The sequence below is a fragment of the Ctenopharyngodon idella genome, chromosome 6 (genome assembly GCF_019924925.1).
Source record: "Ctenopharyngodon idella isolate HZGC_01 chromosome 6, HZGC01, whole genome shotgun sequence".
Taxonomy (NCBI): Eukaryota; Metazoa; Chordata; class Actinopteri; order Cypriniformes; family Xenocyprididae; genus Ctenopharyngodon; species Ctenopharyngodon idella.
In genome coordinates, this window is record NC_067225.1 from 24,869,619 (window position 1) to 24,893,680 (window position 24,062).

The 24,062-nt window shown below is 37.1% G+C and overlaps 3 protein-coding genes across 3 annotated transcripts; all 3 read right to left on the bottom strand.

The window, feature by feature from the left end:
- Nucleotides 1-2,888: 2,888 nt before the first annotated feature.
- LOC127514011 (myosin heavy chain, fast skeletal muscle) lies at nt 2,889-15,918 on the bottom strand. Its single transcript, XM_051896336.1, has 40 exons — nt 13,031-15,918; nt 12,650-12,865; nt 12,344-12,487; nt 12,075-12,231; nt 11,959-11,986; nt 11,747-11,852; nt 11,556-11,648; nt 11,410-11,473; nt 11,228-11,326; nt 10,985-11,088; nt 10,720-10,858; nt 10,508-10,626; nt 10,240-10,389; nt 9,990-10,160; nt 9,578-9,884; nt 9,419-9,486; nt 8,980-9,067; nt 8,721-8,838; nt 8,450-8,573; nt 8,230-8,366; nt 7,884-8,139; nt 7,528-7,770; nt 7,270-7,446; nt 7,027-7,172; nt 6,851-6,941; nt 6,367-6,756; nt 6,166-6,292; nt 5,953-6,071; nt 5,676-5,872; nt 5,410-5,593; nt 5,162-5,327; nt 4,945-5,069; nt 4,554-4,862; nt 4,229-4,432; nt 4,014-4,139; nt 3,700-3,870; nt 3,524-3,628; nt 3,346-3,441; nt 3,116-3,247; nt 2,889-3,009 (listed from the first exon to the last, which is right to left on the bottom strand). Exons 2-40 carry the CDS (start codon nt 12,851-12,853, stop codon nt 2,989-2,991), a joined length of 5,805 nt encoding a protein of 1,934 aa, XP_051752296.1. The 5' UTR covers nt 12,854-12,865; nt 13,031-15,918; the 3' UTR covers nt 2,889-2,988.
- A 224-nt stretch (nt 15,919-16,142) lies between these two features.
- Nucleotides 16,143-19,537, bottom strand: arpc4 (actin related protein 2/3 complex, subunit 4). The gene is made up of 6 exons (XM_051896379.1): nt 19,423-19,537; nt 18,322-18,440; nt 17,998-18,109; nt 17,394-17,489; nt 17,047-17,217; nt 16,143-16,962 (listed from the first exon to the last, which is right to left on the bottom strand). Exons 1-6 carry the CDS (start codon nt 19,423-19,425, stop codon nt 16,957-16,959), a joined length of 507 nt encoding a protein of 168 aa, XP_051752339.1. The 5' UTR covers nt 19,426-19,537; the 3' UTR covers nt 16,143-16,956.
- A 653-nt stretch (nt 19,538-20,190) lies between these two features.
- On the bottom strand, nt 20,191-21,286 carry LOC127514031 (histone H1.10). The gene has a single exon (XM_051896371.1). It carries the CDS (start codon nt 21,204-21,206, stop codon nt 20,592-20,594), a length of 615 nt encoding a protein of 204 aa, XP_051752331.1. The 5' UTR covers nt 21,207-21,286; the 3' UTR covers nt 20,191-20,591.
- Nucleotides 21,287-24,062: the final 2,776 nt, after the last annotated feature.

A 24,062-nucleotide genomic window follows, 5' to 3' on the forward strand; every position in this document is an offset into this window, starting at 1 on the left:
TGCGGCTTCTTATTTTAGGACTTTGAAATATAAAACAGCATCTTTGCTTCTCGTGGTAAAAGATAAGTTTGTACTGGCATTGCTTTATTGTTCAATGTGCGAGTATGATGCTCACTTTCACTGAGCATAGATCTGCTGCTAACGAAGCCTCTCTATCTCTTGGTGGATGCTGTTGAGTTTCTTTGAATACCATCACAGATGAGTATGAATCTTTATTATATTTTCATTAATATGACATTTTTGATGAAACGGCATGATATTGCACAGACTTAGTTTGGGGTTCTTTCACTTTTGTGTCGTTCTACAAATCACAGTATTGCGGGACACTTGCTGTTCTCTAATATATTTGTTCAAACCATAGCATAGTGAGCTAAAAAACATCATTTTAAGTAAACAACCAAACTTAGCTGCCCTAATATACAATATCTCAAATATGGAATGGCTATGAAATTATTCTGTAGATCTGTAAATGAAGATGTATGTATGAATATGCATATTTTGTGTGTTTAACTAATTATTTAAATGTAGTAGTATGTCTTTTCTGAGACACTACCAGCACAAAACAGGACAGTCCAATTTGCGTTATATTTTCATAACCCCTTGTGGAAACTAAGTTGAGGAGTTTGTAATAGTTCTCATTTTAAAAAATGTGAGTTTGAATCTTCTACAGCTGATTTTAAATGTATGAATCTAAAGGTTCATTATAATCAATTTTAAGATCGCAAGATGTTATGTGGTATATTTACAGTTAATAATTTAGCAGACATTTTTATCCAAAACTTGAATAATAAACAATTTATAAAAGAATATTTCTTAATATAAAATTAAAATGCAAACACTTGATGTGTAATAGTGAAATAATTAAAAACATGACTGTAACTCAAACCTCATGCAGTTCATCATTAACTAACAATAGCACACATGCATGCGCTAATGTAATTAGCAAAGATAATCACTGCATCAACTACACAGTTACTGCCGTTACAAAGTTATAGCAACATGCTGCATAACATCAATGTTTCTCGGCTCATCCTGGACTGAAGCACAGACTCTACTCTTCAGCACAACAGTAACCCAAAAAACAGACAACAGAAACACTTTAAATCCCAACAGAACATTAAACACTAACAGATGTCCTCTATATTATATTTACTTTCCTGATCAGTTATTGACTTTTTCTATTAACTTTCACTAATAATTAAGTGAAATGAACTTTAGTCAATTTGACTATTAGGTTTTACAGTATATTGCATGCACTGCCCAAATGACGGCCCTGTGTATGATAAATTGTTTGTTATTCAAGTTTTGGATAAAAATACTCTTGACTGTAAATATAATATATATTGTATATAGTATAATATATAATGCAGCATATATATATATATATATATATATATATATATATAAAATACCACATAACATCTTGTAGATTTAAAATTAGCTGTAGAAACTCCTTAACTTCCTTTCCACAAGGGGTTATGAAAATATGCAAATTGGAATGCAGACTGTCATGTTTTATGCTGGTAGTTTCTCAGAAATTGCATACTACTACATAGAGGATAACCTCGTATGTGGCTTGAGTCATGTGTCCTTCTCAAAGACGGATCTGCCCGATTCAGTCCTTACTGAAGAATCCCCACATTATCACCATTCCTCCATCAAATTTACACAGTGGGTGCCAGACACTGTGGGTCGTAGGCCTCTCCAGGTCTCTGTCTAAAAATTAGAGAACCAGGTTTTGAAAATTGGGGGTGCATGACTCAAGCCATGTACAAGGTTATCCTGGAAGAAAACTTCCTTCTGCTCTGACAATGTTTCCACAACTCGAAGGATTGGTTTTCCCGCAGGACAATGCTTCATGCCTCACAGCAAGGCCAATCAAGGTGTGGATGGAGGACCACCAGATCAAGAACCTGTCATGACCAGACCTGAACTCCACTGAAAACCTCTGGAATGTGATTAAGAGTAAGATGACAACCATAGAAGTAAGAAGAGTAACATCCTCACAGTTTACACCTCCTGGTGGTTTTTTTTTTTAAATTAATTTTTGAGCTGTAAACTCAGTGTTACTCTTCTTACTTCTGTGGTTCTCTATTGAAAAAAACAGCATATGCTGGTTAGGTATGTTTTTAAGCTGGTCCTTAGCTGGTCATGAGCTGCTCAAGTGCTGGTCCTAAGCAATTAGCTCCAACTAAGGACCAGCATAAACTAGCTCAAACCAGCTGCCATGCTTCAAAACATACCTAACCGGCATATGCTGTTTTTTTCAACAGTGTTGTCGTCTTTTTGTAGGGCACCTGAGCCCATTTAAGGTTTGGGATGTGCACACTATTTTTGTATTTTTGATTCAATTAAGAGGAAGATGGCCATCAAACAAAGCCGAGCTGCTTGTGCCAGTAATAGCAAAAGTCACCCTACAGCAATGTGACCAACTTGTAGAGAGCATTCCAGGATGCATGAAAGCTGTGATTGGAAATCAGGGTTATTCCACCAAATATTGTTGTTGTAATATTGTCCTAAGTGTTGTTTAAAATGTATTTAAACTTGTTTTCTTTGCATTATATTAGGTTTGAAAGTATGGCATCTTTTGGTTTTTTTGACCAGTTGTCTTTTTCTGGAAATAAATGCTCTAAATTACAATATTTTTATTTGTAATTTGGAAAAAATGTTGTCACTAGTTTATAGAATAAAACAAAAATATTAATTTTACTCAAACATATACATATAAGTAGTAAATCCAGAGAAACTGCTAATTTTGCAATGGTATCTCCTAAGTTTTTCCAGAGTTGTATTTTAATATAGGACTAAACAGGTTTTATCAGATTTCTGACACCTATGTAATGGAGAAAGCAAGTCAACATTTTAAATAAAAGAAAAAACTGCAGCCATTATTGTTTAGTGGGCAACTTTATTGACCGCATGATTCAGACACAGCACAAACTCATATTATATGCTTGTTCATTGCTGTCTCTTCTTGAAGGGTGATATTCACTCTGCAACCTCTTTTCCCTGTGGGGAAAAATAAAGCTAGAGTCAAATATTCTGGATTTTTGAGTTTAGTTTTTGTGTATATTCAGGAATCAACAAGTTGTGGATAAATAAGTTTCAGAAATACCTTTCCAGCCTCACGACTCTTTGCCCGGAGCTTATTGACCTGGGACTCAGCGATGTCAGCCCTCTCCTGAGCTTCCTCCATCTCATTCTGCACCTTCCTGTACCTGGACAGGTGAGTGGTGGCCTGTTCCTCCTGTGGTGGATTTACCCATGCATCAGTAGTTTATGAAATCATCAAACAAAATAATGTCTTGATTATGATAACAAATTACTGTATATTACTGTACTTACAGCTTCCTCTGCTTGTCTCTTATATGACTTCACTTTGATCTGCAGTTTGTCCACCAGGTCCTGCAGTCTGATAATATTCTTCTTATCTTCTTCAGACTGTTAAAAAGACTCGCCATTGTAGCTAATGTTGCTCTGTTGACAAACCATTTCTTTTCAGAGGTCAAGTAAAATAACCTACCTGGTAAGTGAATTCCTTAACTCTTCTCTCATACTTCCGAACTCCTTTAATGGCTTCGGCACCTCTTCTTTGCTCAGCCTCAACCTCGCTTTCCAGCTCACGAACCTGTGAATTAGATAGAAAAATTAGATTACAAAAATTCCAGGATTTCATAACCTTCTTGCACAAAAGAGTACCCTAGCTTCCAGTTTCTGGATCTGCTTCTTTCCACCCTTCAAGGCCAGACTCTCAGCCTCATCCAAACGGTGTTGCATGTCTTTGACTGTAACCTCCAGGTTCTTCTTCATTCTCTCAAGATGAGCATTCGTGTCCTGCTCTTTCTTCAGCTCCTCTGCCATCATGGCGGCCTGCAATCACACATGACATTGACTACAGCTCTTCTCAGTGTTCACTAGAAGTGATTAAGTGAGTTTAACTAGATAAAAATGTTTTTAATTGTGTGTACATATGGACATTTAGAACACATCAAAGTGTATAAATAGGCACTCACATCAGTGATAGCTTTCTTAGCCTTCTCCTCTGCATTTCTTGACTCCTGAATAGCATCATCCACTTCACCTTGGACTTGAATGAAATCTGCCTCAAGCTTCTTCTTGGTGTTGATGAGACTGGTGTTCTGTATATTAGAGAGCAACACATGAGTTACCTATTGGGGATTTTGTCTAAGAGGCAGAGGAAATAAATCAGAAACATTTGAAAACAAACCTGGGAGTGCAAAAGTACCACACGCTCACTGGAATCCACCAGTTCCTGCTCGGCCACTTTGCGGCCTCTCTCAGTCTGCTCCAGAGCAACTCTCAGTTCCTCAATCTCAGCCTGCATCAGGTTGTTCCTGCGTTCAACCATAGCAACCTGCTCTCTCATGTCCTCTTGAACCCTCAGAGCATCATCAAGGTGCAGTTGGGCATCCTAATAAAAGATGAATAACTTGTTACAATAGAATAGGGATTGAAGAGTTTGAGGTTCGGCTTCCATCTGAAGACAACTGCAGTTTTTAAACAACAAGGTACAAAGAGCTCCACAACTTTACCTTGAATTGTCCCTGAACGTTCCTGAGCTGTTTCTGAGCTTCAGCAGCCTGGCGATTTGCATGGCTCAGCTGAATCTCCATCTCATTGAGGTCTCCTTCCATCTTCTTCTTGACTCTTAGGGCTTCATTTCTGCTCCTGATCTCAGAGTCTAGAGTACTCTGTATGGATTCAATCACTCTTTGGCTATTCCTTTTTATCTGTTCAATCTCCTCATCTTTCTCAGCCAACTTACGATCAATCTCCCCTTTCACTTGGCTTAGCTCAAGCTGGATACGAACAATCTTAGATTCTTCATGTTCCAGGGTTCCCTGTGGACCAGTAGGACAGCAATAGTTAACAATAGTTCAAAAAAAATATTATGGAAGTTATTCAAAAACACAAAAGAGTTACCTCAGCTTCCTCGAGAGCAGTCTGGATTTCTATTTTCTCTGTTTCAACTGCCTTCTTGGCTTTGTCCAGCTCATGAATGGTCTTACCACTTTCACCAATTTGTTCAGTCAAGTCAGAGATTTCCTCTACAAACAATTTAAAAAACAGAGCATCTACATGTAAGCATGGAAAATTTGTCTCTCTATCATCTGCACTTTGTATTTGTGAAAAATCTTACGCTGAAGGTTTTTGTTCTCCCTCTTGAGGGTCTCCAGATGATCCAGGGCTTCTTCATAGGAGTTCTTCATCTTAAAAAGCTCTGTACTAAGAGAACGGGCCTCTTTCAGAGCTCCTTCCAGTTCTGCTTGGCTTTCCTCATACTTTTGCTTCCACTCGGCCAGAACCTTGGAAAAAGTCAATTGAATTTGTGAGCAAGGACATTATGTTGTTGTACAAAGAAGTTGCAGCTATTAAAACATCCTGTACCTTGTCGAAGTTCCGTTGTTTCTTGTCAAGATTGGCAGCAACAGCATTAGCTCTCTCTACATCAGTCATGAGATCTTCAACTTCAGCCTGCAGTCGCTGTTTGGTTTTCTCCAGAGAAGCGCACTTTGAGTTCACAGCCTCAAAGGACTCTTCAGCGTCCTGCAAACGCTGAGCAAGCTTTTTCCTAAGAGCAACAAGGAAATATTAGTCATTGCCACTACTTTATTTTCAGTTGTGAGAACATTTAAACAGGTGATTTCATTTACTTTGCCTCCTCAAGCTCTTCGGTACGCTGAATGGCATCAGTCTCATATTTGGCTCTCCACTGAGCTACCTCACTGTTGGCCTTTGACATGCTGCGCTGAAGCTCAGATTTGGCCTCTTGTTCCTCCTCGTACTGCTCTCTGAGCAGATCACAGTCATGTCGTGCTGACTGCACAGCATGTGCCAGGGCATTCTTTGCCTGAAAAGCAACAAACAAAGCATTATTTGCTAATGTTCCCCTACTTGCTAATAGACGCTTCCAAAATAGTAAACAATTACCTTGATTTCTTCCTCAATGTGCCTCTTAAACTCTTCAATCTGCTGAGTGAAAGCTTGCTTGCCTCGAGTCAATTGAGAAACAAGAGCCTCTTTTTCCTCTAGCAGACGGCTGAATTCACCTTTTAAAAAGACAGAACAATTCCATGAATCCTTAAAAGTGTAGGCAAATCCTTCAGTTTGGAGGTTGAATTAAGGCTTTGTATTCAAACATACCATTCTCAGTTGCTAGTCTTGCTCTTTGTGTACTTATATCATTTAGTTGACGGATTGCTTCATCATTTTTGGACTTAAGTTCACTCAGTTGATCTTCAAGAGTACGGCACATCTTCTCCAAGTTACCCTGAAAGGAAAAATAGCTATGAGTATTACTCTTATATTAAAAATGCAGTATTCAGGAAAAAACAATTGTCATGCCTTTGATTTGGCAACAGCCTCCATATTGGTTGACAGATCATCAATCTCCATTTTGTATTCGCTTTTCTCTTTTTCTAGCTTCTGTTTCACACGCTGGAGGTTGTCGATCTGCTCTCCCAGCTCTGCCACAGTGTCAGCCTGCTTTTTGCGGAGTGCCGCAGCCGTTGCTTCATGTTGCAAGGTGGACTCCTCCAGATCACGGCGTAGTTTCTGGAATTCAGCCTCACGTTTCTTGCTCATCTCAATCTGGACAGAAGTGGCACCACCTGCTTCTTCAAGCCTCTCACTGATCTCCTCAAGTTCCCTGGCGAGATCAGATCGCTGCTTCTCAACCTTAGCACGAGCGGCACGTTCTGCCTCGATTTCTTCCTCCAGCTCCTCAATGCGGGCCTGAAATAAACAGTGGTTATAACGATGATCAGATTTACTTGAGCCAGATTATGTGATCAGTCATCAACCCAAATGTTATATATTGAGAAGTGACCTGGAGTTCCTTGATCTTCTTTTGATGTTGAACACTAATAGACTGTTCATCCTCAATCTTGCTTAGAAATTGGCTTATCTCAAAGTCCTTCCTATAGGAAATAATTGTAACAGATGTATATGATTTGCATACCATTAAAAATGTTATTCTCTTTAAAACTTAAGTTAAAGTCTTACTTCTTCATCTTCTCATCTGATTGTTGCTTGTCATTTTCCAGATCCATAATGGATTCTTGGGCTAGTTTCAGGTCACCCTCAAGCTTTCTCTTGGCTCTCTCAAGGTCCATACGGAGTTTCTTTTCTTGCTCCAGAGAACCTTCCAGCTATTAAGTAAGATTGCAATATTGCTTTGTCTAGAAGTCATCCACATCTAAAATGAAACTAATAAACCATAATATTGCAGTAAACATTGTTACTTACATCATCCACTTGTTGCTCAAGTTTGGATTTAGCTTTTGTCAGACTATTGACTTTGTCCTCTTCTGCCTGCAGATCATCCAAAGTTTGCTGATGCGCCTCTTGAAGGGCTTTCTTCTCTTTGGTTAACTTTGCAATGCTTTCATCCAGTGAAGTCATCTCCTCTGTAAGATTTTTCACCTAATAAAGAAATTTAGTGAAATGATTAGAGTCACATCAGGTTTAGATACTTGATGGGAAATATGAGTTGAGAAAGTGAACCTTGTTTTCAGTGGCATGTTTCTCCTTCTCCACTTTGGCCAAGGTAAGCTCTAAGTCATCAATGTCTCTCTTCAGCTCAGAGCACTCGTCCTCTAGTTTTCTCTTCTTAGCTGTCAGTTCAGCATTGATTTCTTCCTCATCCTCTAATCTTTCAGTTGTCTCTTTCAGTTTTGCCTCAAACTGGATCTTGCTTTTGATGAGTCCTTCACATCTCTCCTCAGCATCAGATAGGTTTTCTGATTCCTGTTGATTAGAACATCATTTGTTGTTATTTTTATTTTAAGTTGTGTGTTTGTTATCTTATAATGATGTATTGCCTATTTGTGTTCTTTTCAGGAAGCTGCTGAAAAACTCACAGATGCCACTTGTAACTGCAGGTCATTTTTCTCCTGCAGCAGAGAAACCATTTTCTCCTCCAGCTCCTTCTTCTTGGCAAGTGCCTTTGCTAGATCCTCCTTCATTTTTTCAAAATTCTCTTTCATGGCTGCCATTTCCTTCTCAGTCTCTGCACTCTTCAGCAGAGGCTTGATCTTAAAATACAGCTTCATCCATGGCCAGTGTTTCACATTCATGAATGAGCGGATGTTGTACTGGATGCTGTAGATGGCCTCTCTGTGTCATAGAATCAGAAGAAATGGTCAGATCCTGTGTGTGAATATGAAGGTTTACACCCCACCGAATATTTTTCAAGCAAAAACATACCTTCTCTCCATCATTTTGACAAACTCTTTCCTCATAACAAATCCGCGACAAAGAGCCTGCGTCATGGTAACCAGCGCAGCTAATTTTTCATCTCGCATCTCCTCAAGGGTACCCAGCAGACCAGCTTTGAAGAACACCTATCACAAATAATTGAGCAATTATGCACTATAATCTAATATAGTCATTTACATAACAAGTCAGGTGCTTTAATAGTGTGTACCTTGGTGTGTCCAAACTTATACTGGGTATGATCCACATCAATAGAGCCAAGAAGCTTCTCTGAAGCCTTCTTATTGTCAATGAACTGACCCTCAGGGATGACACTAGCATTCAGTACTTTGTATCTGAAACAGAAGTAATTTCATTACATTTCAGTTGAATTTCCATCTGAAGTACGCTTACACCACAAATACAAGTGTCAATAGTAAAATAAATAAATAAATAAATAATACAAGTGCATGACATCCACATGTGGCATGTATGTAAAATACCTTTGCTTAAAGTCACCATAGAGGATTCTGCTTGGGAAACCCTTTCTGCAAATTCTGATTCCTTCCAGTACACCGTTACAGCGCAACTGGTGGATGACCAGAAAGTTCTCCATAAGACCTGAAACATTATACAATGGGATAGATTTAAACTTAAATCTAAAAACATTAATATTCTTAAACAGGATTCAGAGTCTTTTTTTATTGAAATTGAAATATTGTTATACAGTAAGCACTATTTATTGAAATAAATAACACTTACCAGGTGTTTTTGATTCATTTGGAATCAGGCAGCGCACAAAATGGGGATGTGTGCTCCTCAAATTGGTCATCAGCTTGCCCAAGTTCTCCTGTAGAATTGTGTCCAAAATATGTTGAAATACTTGACCATTATACAAGTACATACACTCACCACATTATTAGGTATTAGGAGATTCTCATCATGGATGTGCAGCTGACAAATCTGCAGCAACTGTGTGATGCTATCATGTCAACATGGGCCAAAATCTCTGAGGAATGTTTCCAGCACCTTGTTGAATCTATGCCACGAAGAATTAAGGCAGTTCTGAAGGCAAAAGTGGGGTCCAACCTGGTAATAGCTAAGAGTACCTAATAAAGTGGCCGGTGAGTGTATATAACTAATATAAGCATTTTTAGAACACATATAACATGAACACATAGTTAACATAATAAAAACTTACTCTAAACACAGCAGACACTGTCTGAAAGGAACCACCCTTTTTCTTGGCAGCCTTTTTGCCTGCTGCCTCTGTACAGTACAAATATAATAAATATTACATTTATTTAAAAAAATGCAGAATATTAATACTCTAAGATATATGCAGTAATGTTTTTCAGACCTTCAGTAGAAGCATGAGCAGCATACAGATGAGCCAGAAGTTTCATTGAAGACTTCTGGTACAACTGAACCACAGAGTCATTTAGAGGGTCCTTGTTCTTATCCAGCCAGCCTGTGATGTTGTAATCCACAGTTCCAGCATAGTGCATCAAGGAGAAGTGGGCCTCAGCTTTGCCTTTGGCCGGTTTGGGCTTCTGGAAGGATGGAGTTTTACCAAGATGCTGGTCATGCAGCTTGTTCTTGAAGGTCATGTCTGTTGCTTTGGGGAACATACACTCCTCCTCAAGGATGGAGAAAATACCCATTGGCTGCAAGAAAGAGCACATTTCTTTGAGAAAAGATAAGGGATCAAAGCAAAGCAGTTATGTTAAAAAACAGAAAGCACTATATGTCCTGAAAGTAAAATTTGTTACCTTCTCAATAAGCTCAATGCAGGCAGCCAAGTCCATACCGAAGTCAATGAACTCCCACTCAATACCTTCTTTCTTGTATTCCTCTTGTTCCAGCACAAACATGTGGTGGTTGAAAAACTGTTGCAGTTTCTCATTGGTGAAATTAATGCACAGCTGCTCCAGGCTGTTGAACTGTAGTTAACATAAATTCAGCATCCAAATCAAGAAGCAAATGCTAAAGCATCAGAATAATTTTATCTTGTTAACTTACATCAAAGATTTCGAACCCAGCAATGTCAAGCACTCCGATGAAGAACTGTCTTGCCTGCCTGGTGTCCAGCATCTCGTTGATTCGGACAACCATCCACAAGAACATTTTCTCATAGACTGACTTGCACAGAGCCATGGCTGCATTATACACCTAATTTAGAAAAAAATAATGCTGTTTTATACCATTTCATTTTCATTAATAAAAATGTATATTCATACAAATTCAGTGATGCAGCATACAGAAATGATGAATTTTTAAATGCACATACCTGAGGAACAGTTTGACCTTTGGTCACATATTCATTCCCGACCTTCACTCTGGGAAAACACAAAGCTTTCAGCATGTCAGCAGAGTTCAGTCCCATGAGGTAAGCGATTTTATCAGCCACTGGAAGAAATATTTAAAGTAAATTACTTATGTGTATCCACAATGTGGTAATATATGGATGTTCCGATAGATGAACTTAGATTGAAATCACACCCTCATTTCCATCAGGCTCGGCCTGCTCCTCCCTCTGCTTCTGCTTGAACTTCATGTTCCCATGATGCATCACAGCTCCTGTCAGCTTGTAGATGCCCATTTTCTCCTCAGCAGTGAAGCCCAGAATATCAATGGCTGTCTGCAAATCGAAAACAATCAAATGAGTCTTGTATATAACATATTTGATAAAGTGTATCAGAGATATACAGAGTATACATTCATATTATTATGCATTAAAGTGCTCAAAGATTTGACTTCCACTTACATCAGTTGCAACGAACTCCTCCACATCATCGATGCTCTTGACTGTGATTTCACCATGACTGATCATGGAATAGTCATATGGGTTAGTGGTGATCAGAAGAGCCTCTGCAAGAGAATTATGATTAAAAAAAGACTTTATATTCAAAAATATCACAGTATCTGTACTTGCAATCTTTGGAAAAACTATTAAAATCTAATTTTATATTGAAAAATATGATTCTAATGCAATCGTGCAGTTTTTTACCCAGCACTTCTGGCTTATGGCCAGTGCAGAGCTGGTAGAAGATGTGGTAGCTTCTCTCAGCAGACAACTGGTAAGTTACCCTGGACTTTTCCAGCAGATCTACGGATCAGTAACATGATTATCAAAAGAATAAAACAGAATGTCTATTAATCAGCTGAACTGTGAAAGAATAAATGACTCACAAGTTTCAATATCAGCCGAGGCCAGTTTTCCAGTGGTGGCAAAATGAATTCGGATAAATTTACCCTGGAGATTTAAACAGAGGTTATAATTTTCCATTACAGAATCAAAGCACACAGTGTAGAGATGCGTTTGGCTCAGTACTCACAAAGCGGGAAGAGTTGTCATTCCTCACAGTCTTGGCATTTCCATAGGCTTCCAGCAAGGGGTTGGCTGCAATGATTTGATCCTCCAGTGACCCCTGTTGTGAACAGAATGTGCAGACATACCAGTCAAATAAGTGTTTTACTGATTTGCTCCATCCTCATTATCATATTGGCAAATAAATACTATGTATACCTGCATTTTTCCAGGCTCTACCTTCTTCTGACCAGATACAGCAATTGTTGCAAAGTACTGGATGACGCGTTTGGTGTTCACAGTCTTTCCTGCACCGGATTCTCCACTGAAAATAAAATAATGCAACATAAAATGACTCCAGTTTCTCTGATGCTATATTTAATTACAAGATAAAATACTCCTTCAAATTGAAAAATCTGAAAAATATTCACGTGATCAAGATCGATTGATTGTCACGATCTACAGAGAGTAGAGAAACATTCGATTTTACCCAACAAAGTATGAATGGATAAAAAATCTTAAACTATTTTCTTCCACAAGCTCTTACCAGTGAGCATGAACTGATAGGCATTGTCAGAGATGGAGAAGATGTGAGGTGGAGCTTCAACTCTTTTTTTGCCCCTGTAGCCTGACACAACAACAGAATCGTACACTGGGAGCCACTTGTAGGGGTTCACAGTTACACAGAACAACCCAGAGTAGGTCTGCAAGAGAGGTTAGTAAAACTCAGTTGCAACTTTGAGTTACACAGACATTTTAGTTTTAATAAAACAGTATAACAAGTTTGAAATTTGAAGAACTGTTCATTTTACTTACGTAGATCATCCATGCTGCATAACGCTCTTTGAGGTTGTACAGCACAGTGGGTTCACTGAGGTGGGTCATCATGGCCATGTCCTCGATCTTATCAAACTTGGGGGGATTCATTGGGTGAATTTCATCCTCCTTCACTGTGATGGTCTTTTAGAGGGGGAAAAAAAGAGAAAAGAAAATAGCAAATGATAAATCACTGAGAGGCATTTTTTTTTTCAGCAGACAACCTCCTGAGCTTAATATGAAAACCAGAAAAAGTACAAAATTCAGACTATTATATTGCTTTTAGCCGGAAAACTCTCAACTTACTTTGCCACACAGAGTTTTGACAGTGGCTTTGCCACCCTCTTTGCTCATTAGCACCCCTTTGAGGTACATCTCCTGAGGTTCCGTCACAAAATAAGCTGTCTTTGCATCAAATGGTGTGTTCTGAGCCTCAATTCTTTCTCTCTCTGGCTTACGGAGGAAAATGGCCGCCGGGCCAAAGCACTCCAGTTCCACGTTCCCACTCATGGTGGCACTTTACTGGACAGAAATACCAAACATTAAAGATTTACATTAAGCCAGTAACTGAAATAGTAAGTGGTTCTACAAAAAATTAGTAAATATTATAATAATGTAACATATTACATATTAAAATAATGTAAAAAATTTAAATTTTGCTTTATGGGGTCAAATAGTAGATTTTACCTCCTTTCCAGTGAGTAAAAGCTGGCCAAATTATATGAACAATCTAAAAATAAAAAAAGACATTCAGCTTTCATTTATGCACAAAGAATGGATGCAATTTACTTTAACAAACTTTAAGTATTTTTGCATGCAGTCTATCTTGAATTTTATCAGTGTTTTAAGTTTGACTCACCTACTTGAAGTCAGCCCCAGTAAATGGATTCACACTCGACTTCTTGTTTTATAAAGCACGACGTGCTTAGTCAGCTAAACGGTCTCTCTCTATTTGGTGCTATTTGGTGCTTGGACTGCCCTCAATTCCACATCTCTCTCTGGAATATTATTTTTATCTGATGATAAATCTAAAGTGATTTTGAACAGAGTATTGCAGATCTGTTCCAATATTTTTCAAAACAGTGTGGAGACTTTGCTTATATCAAAGACGTACTGAAGCCTAGTAAATGTGCATATTCCAATTTGTGTGATCAAAATGATACAAAACACACGGAACAATATCATTAGTCATGTCAGAACATTGATGCTCTGTAACAAAATGTATAGCACTGCAATGGTGTAACAGTTTCAAATCAGTCTTCATGATGTTTTGTTGGCACTGTTGGGCTTCTCTCTTTAGTTGAGGTGAGCCTGTAAATGTCACTTGTATACTGTTCCAAACTCCTTCCAAACATACATTTGATAAAAGACATGAAATTATCGATTTTGAAATGAGTTGTATTAGCACACAGACAAGGTGTAAAAGTGCCCGTAAGATGCTGATTCATTTTTGCACGTTTATGATTTTTTCAACCAAACAGGTGATTTTCTTTTCTTTTTTGATTGAGCCTTTTATTCTTTCTCTGATGTTCTTTAAAAGACACCATTGCTGACTCTTAATCCATTTTCATATTTATTTTAGCATACATTCCTTGTCATTTGTAAGGATTTCATTTCTTCATCTTCATCTCAGATAGAAGACAGCTATGTAAGACAAATTAGCATTTCCAGTTTGCTATCTAGTGTTTAAACACAATAGTTTTTACAGTTTGTATTTTTATGGTGTAAAGAGGGCAACATTATCTCTGCCAATTTTCCATCTTGACTTATCTCTTGTTATTCTCATAGTACTTCATGTCCATTCAACAAGGGATCAAATGATTTATACCAATAGAACCCGGAGTGTCCTTGAGACGGGAAACAAGATAGGGGTTCTGTAAAAGGGGAAAGTGCTGTAAAAATTCTAAGGAGTTTACCCATGAGGATGAGCTCATCTCCTCAAAGGGATATATGATATTTTAGATTTCACATTATCATCTTATAAGGATTAAGTACAAATATAGACACACTCATGCAGCTGCCCTTCGAAAACAACAAAATATAAGCAGTAGCGGTTAACTGTCTGGGGTCACTTGTACTATTAGAGGGCATTTGTGCTACTAGGGGTCACAATTTAACATTGATGTTAAAGGTATAGTTCACCTAAAAATGAAAGTGAACTCATTTACTCACCCTCATGTCGTAAAAGAAGATATTTTGAGAAACGTCTCATAGTTTTTTCATCAATACAATTAAAGTGAATGGGAACCAAAACAGTTTAGTTACCAAAATTCTTCAAAATATCTTCTTTTATGTTCAACAGAAGAAAGAAACTCACACAGGTTTAGAACAACATGAGGGTGAGTAAATGGTGACAGAATTTTCATTTTTGGGTGAACATATTACTCTGGAATCTCTACATGTGAACTAAAATGATTTTCAAGTTCATTTATTGTTCATTTATTATTATTAAGCAATCTTGTATTGTAGTGTGATAATGAGCAGTGATGACACAACACACTTTTGATATAGGCACTTTTCTGCATCATAACACAAAACAAATTGATAACAAAAAAATCTGCATACTCTTACAGATGGATCTAACACAAATCAACTTTAATCAAATTAATTTATCTGTAATATTAACATGCATGCTCAATTTATAAAAGCAATTCTAAACCATTTATTTTACATTATTTTGTTGCCTACATCTCTGATAGTGGACTCTGCAAAGATTGTATATTCATGACCGTTTCATATGTTATTTAAAAACAAACGTCTAATATTGTATACACTGGACAATTGGATTATTATTTATAACTATATGTGAACATGACTGAAATTAAATATTTTTTTCTTTTACCTGTATCTTTTCTCTAATATCTCTGTGGTATGCTGAGGATGTGAAACACTCTGTGATAGTGATGGGTCACTTGTGAACAGTTCATTTATTGCTTTGGTCATAATTTATCTTTGACTGCATTATAATGACTTGCTAATTCAGAATATGATCAAAGATTGTGTATGTGGGCATGTTCAGAGAAATGAACTATTGAAAAATGACATTTTAACTCAGCTCAAACGAAGGAAATGACTTAAAGATTAGGCTATTTCATTTTGCTGAATGAAAACCAAAGTCATCAAATCAAGACAGTAAAATGATCTGATCTATCACTGCTGTGTATGGGTAAAGTTACACACAACACAACTTGTATAAAGAGAGCTTATTTTATAGCCTGAAGGGAGAACAGATAGGGGAGTACTTTGTTTTTAATTTTATTACAGAAAAGGAAAAAGATCCATTGCCATCAATGTTGTGCTAGCTAAAAAATATATTCATAATATTGAACATTTTGCTTGATAATCTGTATTATATGCATTATAGAGGTTTATTTTTCTCTTTAAATGGCAGATCCCAACTTTTTAAATAAGTTTAAATCAAATTAAATAAAGGCAAAAAAAATTTTTAGAACCTTAATTAAAATATTAAGTTTATATCTAGATCATGTGACACAGAAGAAAGGTATCTGACCTCAGCTGTAAGTATATAAACATCTATATCTACTGTATATAGATTACATTATGTCTACTATTTGAATCTTGTGATGGTCTGAAATATTCTTTTAAAAAAATATATCAGGAAAAAAGTAAATATAGAGTGCTGCATATCAAATAGTTACAGACCTTCTCAGGCTCTTCAAATATGGGCCGTCATTGTACACATACTGTAATATCTAAATGTACAGAAAATAGACTGCAACTAAACTTACCGCAAAAACTATGGGGAATGACAGTTCTTGGTTCAAAGTACACGACACAATACAAGCAATAAAGGGATTTATTTAGCAGTCATTATTATGATATGGTTTGTAAGATCCATGTGCACCAGCATGAGTTGTTTTTTTTTTGTTTGTTTTTTATCAAAACTCAACATGAAAAATGGTCATTCAAACACAGTTTACATATTATAAAAAACACTGACAAAACAAACTGTTTAAATTATTGGAACAACATTTTTCCTTTGTGCTCATGACCATCAATGAGGTTTCATCTATATAGACCCGCCCTGATTTTAAGGTTTATTAGAAAGGCAGAGGTAAAATGAGTCTATCCTTTTTAAATATGTACAGTACATACTCATTAGTATTTATGAGCACAAGGAAAAGCTGAGGCATTTTCAGAATATTGCAACATTGTGAGCGCATTACTACTACTACTACTAAATAATAACAAAGGGATCTGGGATAAGATGAAAAGAGACAGAATACATAAATGGAATTGCAGAGTGTGAAGAACAAAATACTTTTAAAACAAAATTAGGCCATTAGCAGAAGTTAAAAAAGAGGGACAAAAAAAAAAAAAAAAGTCAACAAAGGGGTAAAACAGAACAAAAGGAGTACCGTGCCTGTCTGTGAAATCCATCACTCTGCTCTTGAGTTACAATACTGCAATATTCTGAATTCATTCCTGACAGACAGTACCCTCAGGATCCAGCTGTTCCACCTTTGGTGGTGGTCCAGGAATCAAATCGCACCTTAACTACTTCTTCACTGGCCCTGAAACTCTCCATCGGTTTTTCCTGTGACCAAGGTGACATAGGTATTGCAGCCAGCAGAGGGTGTACTGATCATTTCCTAAAACTGTTGAGCGCCGGAAGAATATAGAGGTTATTGGAGTGTCAGCGAAATATTCATTCTATTAAATCATATTACAAAATGACTCACATTTTTGAGGAACTCCTCTGCAACTATGCGAGCCCTGGCGTTGACTGACAGTTTCATCTCACTGATTTCCTTATCGATCTCCTCCATGAAATGGATGACAAAATCCACTAACTTATGCTTGTACATTTGTTCTGTGTGGAAGTTGGTAATGAGGAAACTGATGTCATATCCCTGACAAAAAAAGGGTGTTAAATATTATATTACAAGTGAACATTTAACAACAGAGAACTTTAGAAGTTTGTTAGCAAGCTGCGATTTTAAATAACAGCAAAACAATTAGCAAAAGGACAGCACTGTAAACGTGCATTGCAAACACCAGGTTTTTTAAAAATAGAAATCTCCCTCACCTCCACGGCTTTTCTCCGCAGGATGAAGAAGTTCTCAGCTCTCATCATCATGAAGCCCATGAACTTGTGACACAGGATCTTTTCAATCTCATCAGCCTTTAATGGACCAGCATTATCACAAACCATTAAAGATATAAACAGCTCATCAAACTTAATTCTTAGCTTGTTCTATTGAAATATATAGTATGCATAGCTAATATAATGTCCTATACATGTGGTTTTCAACACAACCGATACAGGATAAGATATTTTTGTATTTTTTATTAACATAAATTGGGAGTATTGATACATTAAATCAACCAATATTGTGTTTTTTTAGTATTTTAATTTAGATTAGAGTTAGGTTATTTTAATATATCAATAATAATTTATTTATTTAAATCCTGCAGCCCTCTGGTTGAGAACCACTAGCTTACAGCATTCAGTGGACTGAATGTGTTTTCATTAACAAGTCAGAGTGAAACCAACCTCCCTCGCTTGTCTCATCACCACCACCACCACCACAATACTTCTCTTTTGTATTATTAGTAGCATTTTCAGTCTCTAAAACATCTCAGAAAGGACAGCAAGAACGAGTTTAGAGCAAAACAGTAAATGTACTTACCTGTTTGACAGCAATGCTGACGCGCACAGAGTTGATGGAACCTTCTATTAGAACCTTCTCTTTATCATTCCTACTGATCACAACAGGCTGAAGCAAAAGCTCTTTACTGCTCCTGGTGAGACAATTAGACAAAAATGGTAAAGCATACACCCACGTGCTGTACACTGCAAACTTATGCTAGTATAAGTTTATAAAACTATCTATGGCCTTATGGCTCATATTGCACCAGTCAGACGAGGTCATGTAGGCCACTCACCTATTTGAACCATGTAACTTTTACACACAAATAAACCACATATCCAAACAATAGTTACATACACTTACCGGACTTCAACCTCAGGTTTGTTGTGTCTTTCAACCACCTGTGAGGAGAAGTTTTCCAGACAGAGAGCTGCCTGCAGTGTAGCACGCACCGCATTCAGGTACGGACGCAGAGTCGCCGTCTGACAAAACAAATCAAACTAAATCAGTCCTCAGGATGATGAACCGTGCCTACAACAAGCACATCACAAATGGCTCACACAACTTCTACTCTATTTGTTCCACACACGTCTGAACCTGCAGGGGAATTCTTGGGATACTGTACTCCTCTACAAGACCTCAGAGAAAAAAAAACTATGCTCAACACATTACTAAATGACTCTGTCAACCTGCAAAGACCATGAATCTTTTCATAGACTGTCTGAAGCCTGCCACTTCCTGAACTTAAGTGCAAGTCATGGAGGAAGTACAAATCCTTCTGCATAAAAAATTATACATTTTTAAAACGGTGACCCTGTAGGCTTCCTTGAAATTAGAAAGAGCTCACTGCATAGAACTAGACACTGAAACATACATTTGTCTGTACACATAATTAATATTTCTAAAGCAAGTAAATACTGTTATGTAGCAAATGTTGAGCACCCATGATGAACACCCATATTACATGTATGTTATTTGCGTTGTGTTTAAACCAGAGGCAGTGAACAACCCGGTCGACAGATGTGCACTTGTGCACCCGTTTATACAAAAGTGTAAAAATACTGAAGAATGAAAATGTGTAGCAGAACGAGAAAACACTGTTATATTTGACAATAAAGGGCTGCCTAATAAGTATTTGCTTGGTATGAAAAGAGGTCGATTTGAGTTGGCTTGCCCATGATACACAAACCCTACATTACAATGCGCTGGCAATGTTACCACATACTAAATGTGAAACGTCAAATCACTATCAGTCTACCAGCGACTGGGGAATATGGGTGGGGATGTTAGCTAGTAATTTAGCAATACGTGCCGATTCTGAGCAACTTCATTTAAATGCTGAAACAAACACGAGCAATTAGACATTTGCGACACAACGATGTTATCAGTAATTTAATACAAAATTACATATATATACAAAATAAAATTTAGATTTTTTTCCGAATTGCTGAAAGGAAATCCTACCATTTCTCTGTACCCGTTGTAGCTGAAGACGGAAGTGCTACAAACACCGGGTGATTTCCGCGAGTAACGCCACTCATCGGAAGATACCAACCTTTCACTAAATAGGGGTGACGACTATATAATACTAACGGGATTTTCTTGGCCTACTGTTTTTAATCCTTGCGATGTTAAAACATGCCTGTAAGTGCTTCATTAGCTGGCACTACTCATGATGCATTATTGGTATGACATCGAGATGTCAAATAGATGTTATCAGTGTTGTTGAAACTCAATTTTCTCATATAGTTTCACACAGTGTTCCACACAAATGAACAATAAGTCACGTGCTTACATGTAGACTTATTTGATATGTTTGCCATAAGTTGTAGAAGAGGAGGTTCTGCCCAGTGTTAGAGGTGGCAGCACTTAAAACTTTTTTTTTAATTTGTATATACAGCACTTTTATCTTCATTGCTTTAATAATATTGGATCATATTTAAAATTACATTTTGCATGAGGGTAAAAAATTATATAATGACAATATAGAATTTCATTGAAAGGCAGTTGTGGTATTAGATCCCAGATCTGTTTTAAATTTATTTTCCCTTTTCCCCCCTGATGATTTCAATTTATATTTGTGTCGCTACTCTTTATAGGCTATTGTTAACACCAAAACTGCTCATAGTAATACAATTAAAGTGAATCATTAATATAATCTTCCTATGTCTGTCGTTTAAATGAACAAGTTAAAAGGCATCACCATTGCATGCCTCAAGAAGGTTGCAGTCATTTGTATTTAAAAATCAGAGGTTTATTGGACATATATGTTGCTTTTGCAGTCCAGAAACAATGCATATGCAATACAAAAAAAAAAAAAAAAACAATGTTCTAATGCTAACTTATATTTACAAAGCGTTTCTTGTCTTCTAGTTAGTCTGCATCCTGTTTAGTACATCAAACAAAAGCATGACGTCTTGCAGCACAGAAACTAAAGTGGGTGTGTCTCTATGGAGCCGTTTCTAGAAAGAACTACATCAAACCCCAAATTACAGCATACTAACATCAACAAAAGAAATATTTTCAAAGAATAACGTCCAAAAGAATTTCAAAAAACCTTTCCCCATATCTCTGGATTCGCTTGCCAAGAAGCTAGCTATATACAAAAATAAAATTCTTCAATTTCAAAGAGTCTATTTTGATTTCTTTGACTTGGTCGTCTTCTTCACCGCGACGTTTGGCTTTTTTGCAGCTGCTTTCTTCGGTTTGGCAGTCACCTTCTTAACACTACTCTTCTTCGTGGTCTTCTTTTTAACGGAGCTCTTTTTGGCACTCTTCTTTGCACTCACTTTCTTGGTCACGGCTTTTTTGGACGCCGACTTGGCAGGCTTTTCCGTCTTGGTCGCCTTGGCGGCACTTTTCTTTGGCTTTTTCTCAAATTTCTTTTTATTGAGCTTGAATGAGCCGTTGGCCCCCAGTCCCTTTACCTGCACGAGCGTGTCGTTGAGCAGGAGCGCGCGGATGGAATAGCGCAGATACATGCGACCGTTCTGCTGATCAAACCAGCTCACTTTCTTCGCTTCATTGTATATCTTGAAAAGCGATGAACCGTTTTTCTCGCTCAGGGTTCGGATCGCATCAATGACGAGCTGGCTGTACTTGCCGGGCCCTTTACTCTTCTTTTTCTTCTTTTTAGCTGGAGAAGCACTTACGGCAGGTTTTGCCTTATTCCCCGATGCCTTCTTCGCTTTGGTTGCTGCTGGAGTAGGGGCTGGGGCGGGTACTGACTCTTCTACCTCAGCAGACATTATCAAACTTAATGCGAATGTGTTTTTTTTCCGAGAACGCGAGAATATTAGCTCAGAGACGCGAGCATCATCTCAGAGTTTTGAATCATCAGATTTAACTGCGATACGCGGACGTGATTGAAAACAACAACACAGCCGACAGAGGCGCTTGTGGAGTTGTGTTTTCTTCCACGACTTTGGGAGCTATTATCTTGTTAGTTTGTCATACATTACGATTTTAAATGATTCGTGAGGGAAGTGCAGAAGCTGCTCTTTCCGCGAGTGTGCTAAACTGATAAAATAAATGCAAAACCATGGCGCGAGAAAGCAAAAAAAAGATCTTGCCCACATAATGCCTTGCGATTTTGGGTAGGGGTACTTACTTTGCGAGCGAAAATCTTTTTATGGATATGCAGTCAGTTCGTGCATTGAGCTGGCTATGAAAATATAGAAAGTAAAGATTCTGTTATTATATTACACAGTCCACGTTTACCAAATGCCTTCGAGATACAAGCAGTTTAAATTCTCTCAACTAACACATTAAACGCCCTCGCGTGGCTGTGTATTGGCAAACTTTTTTTTTGCTTTTCTCTTTTGTGTTCCTGGTGACTTCACTGTATTCTTCTGTGCCTATTTGTGAAACTTGAATTTTTGCGCAAATAAAGACATGAAATGTAGTGTATTTGACATGCCATTTGACGCCACATTAAAGTCACCATATTTTTTTTAAAGTTTTAATTGGTTTAGCCTATTATATCAAAGGTGTTGTGCACCAGTTACTAGAATTTTATTGTGTCTGACAACTCCTTACCAGAGTATCTGCACATAGTTGTAATATAAGTGGTGAAAATGACTGATTAGAGATAAACTGTAAAACTTTCTAGGCATTTTGACAATCTGGACAAAGCTTGGTACATTTAGAGACCATAAACGAGCACAAGCCATATAGTTTAAATTAATTTAAAACAAAAAAAAGTATATGATAAAAATGTAAAGTTTTGTTTAAAAGTGAGTCATTTTTCTAAATGTTGCGGGAACTCCGGCCCTAGTTTGGCATAAGCTTTTAACTTCATAACTTCAGTGATTGCCACAGTACATTTAGTCCTACTATATAGCATACAGATTTGGTTAATATAAACAAAACACATCAAGGGAATATCTATATAATTATTTTCTATACGATCTATAAATGCAATCCCCTTATCTGGGAATTTATAAACAAATATGGATATCACAATTGTTATTTCCAAGCATATGTAAGCAAAAATAGGCAAGCAATATTAATAATTTTGGTAAACCTACATCAGTGTGCTCTAATATATAAGCCTATATACTCAGCTTCTTTGTTAAAACCATTAAAATTGGGTTAATTGTTCAACTGTCTTTAGATATGTTACTAAATATATAAATAGATAAACCCATGTTCTCAAATCCTAAATTCACTGGTGTTCAATCACTTGGTTGTTTAAAAAAAGGTGCACTCTAAAAATGCTGGGTTAAAAACAACCCAAGTTGGGTTGAAAATGGACAAACCCAGTGACTGGGTTGTTTTAACCCAGCGGTTGGGTTAGATGTTTGTCCAACCTGCTGAGTAGTTTTATTTAACTCAACTATTAACATTTATAAATATGTTTAGTAAATGAACATTTATTAATAAGTTTAATGAATAATAATTAAACAATAAACATTTATTAAATTGCTTATTAATAAATGTTCACCTTTTGATTATTATTGTTGCCTCTAGTAATTGTCTTATTTTTAATTCCAACCTATTTTGTGTTCATTTTAAGCCAGCCATATAGTAATTTTTAAACAATAGTTGGGTTAAATAAAACTGCCCAGCACATTTAACCCAACTGCTGGGTCAAAACAACCCAGTCGCTGGGTTTGTCCATTTTCAACCCAACTTGGGTTGTTTTTAACCCAGCATTTTTTAGTGTGTGTGTGTGTGTGTGTGATTTTTGTTGTGGATGTCAGAAAATGAGAAACTATTCCTTTATGTGACCCTGCCCATCACATAAATGGCAATAAGCTTCATAATGTTTTTCCAGATGCAAATGAATTAATAACTAATAAAACTTTAGTTATTGTATATTAATTACTAACTAAATAATATAATTATAGTAAAGATACTAATTAACTAACCTTTTTAATCAAGGTAAAATTGAGCAAAAGGGAAACCTGAATAAATATGCACCATTATTCTGTTACACCGCAGTTTACTAAAAACAAAACAAAAGGAAATACTTTTAATATTTTCAAAACCATTTCCTTGCTCCTTAAAGGCCGTCATCCCATACATTCAGCACTAGATGGCGGTCTATCTACTGATAATGGTTTTTGTTGTGATTGTGTACACATATACAATATTCACATCTTCCGAACTTTTGTATGTGTACCACCATAATAACAGACCACAGACTTCTGAACTTCATTACAAATGATTAACTCCTGCCCTACTTTGCTGCATCTCACTGAATTACACTTTAAAGAGAAATCCCCCCATCATAGTGACTTTTCATCTCTTCATTACCCCAAAGAGTTGAACAGGTAAGTCATGCGTTGACTGTAATATGCATGTTAGCACATTTACAATTACACAGTTGTTATAGCCGCTTCCTGTTGCGCACACAAAGAGCAAACACCTCTCAATAAAATAGGTCTAGCACCTTCCCCTTGCAGACAGAGAAAGGTTAAAGGTCAAAGTGTAGCAGAGGTCATCCTATTCAAGAGTTTTGTCCTTCCCTGCCCGAGTGTGTGTATATATATATTAGTGTGCACAACTGTCTGTCTTTTAATAAGAGTGTTAAAAGAGGAATTCCAAGTTTTTATAACCCTTAACAAACTCAGTAAACTTTACACACACTCCAAAACAGG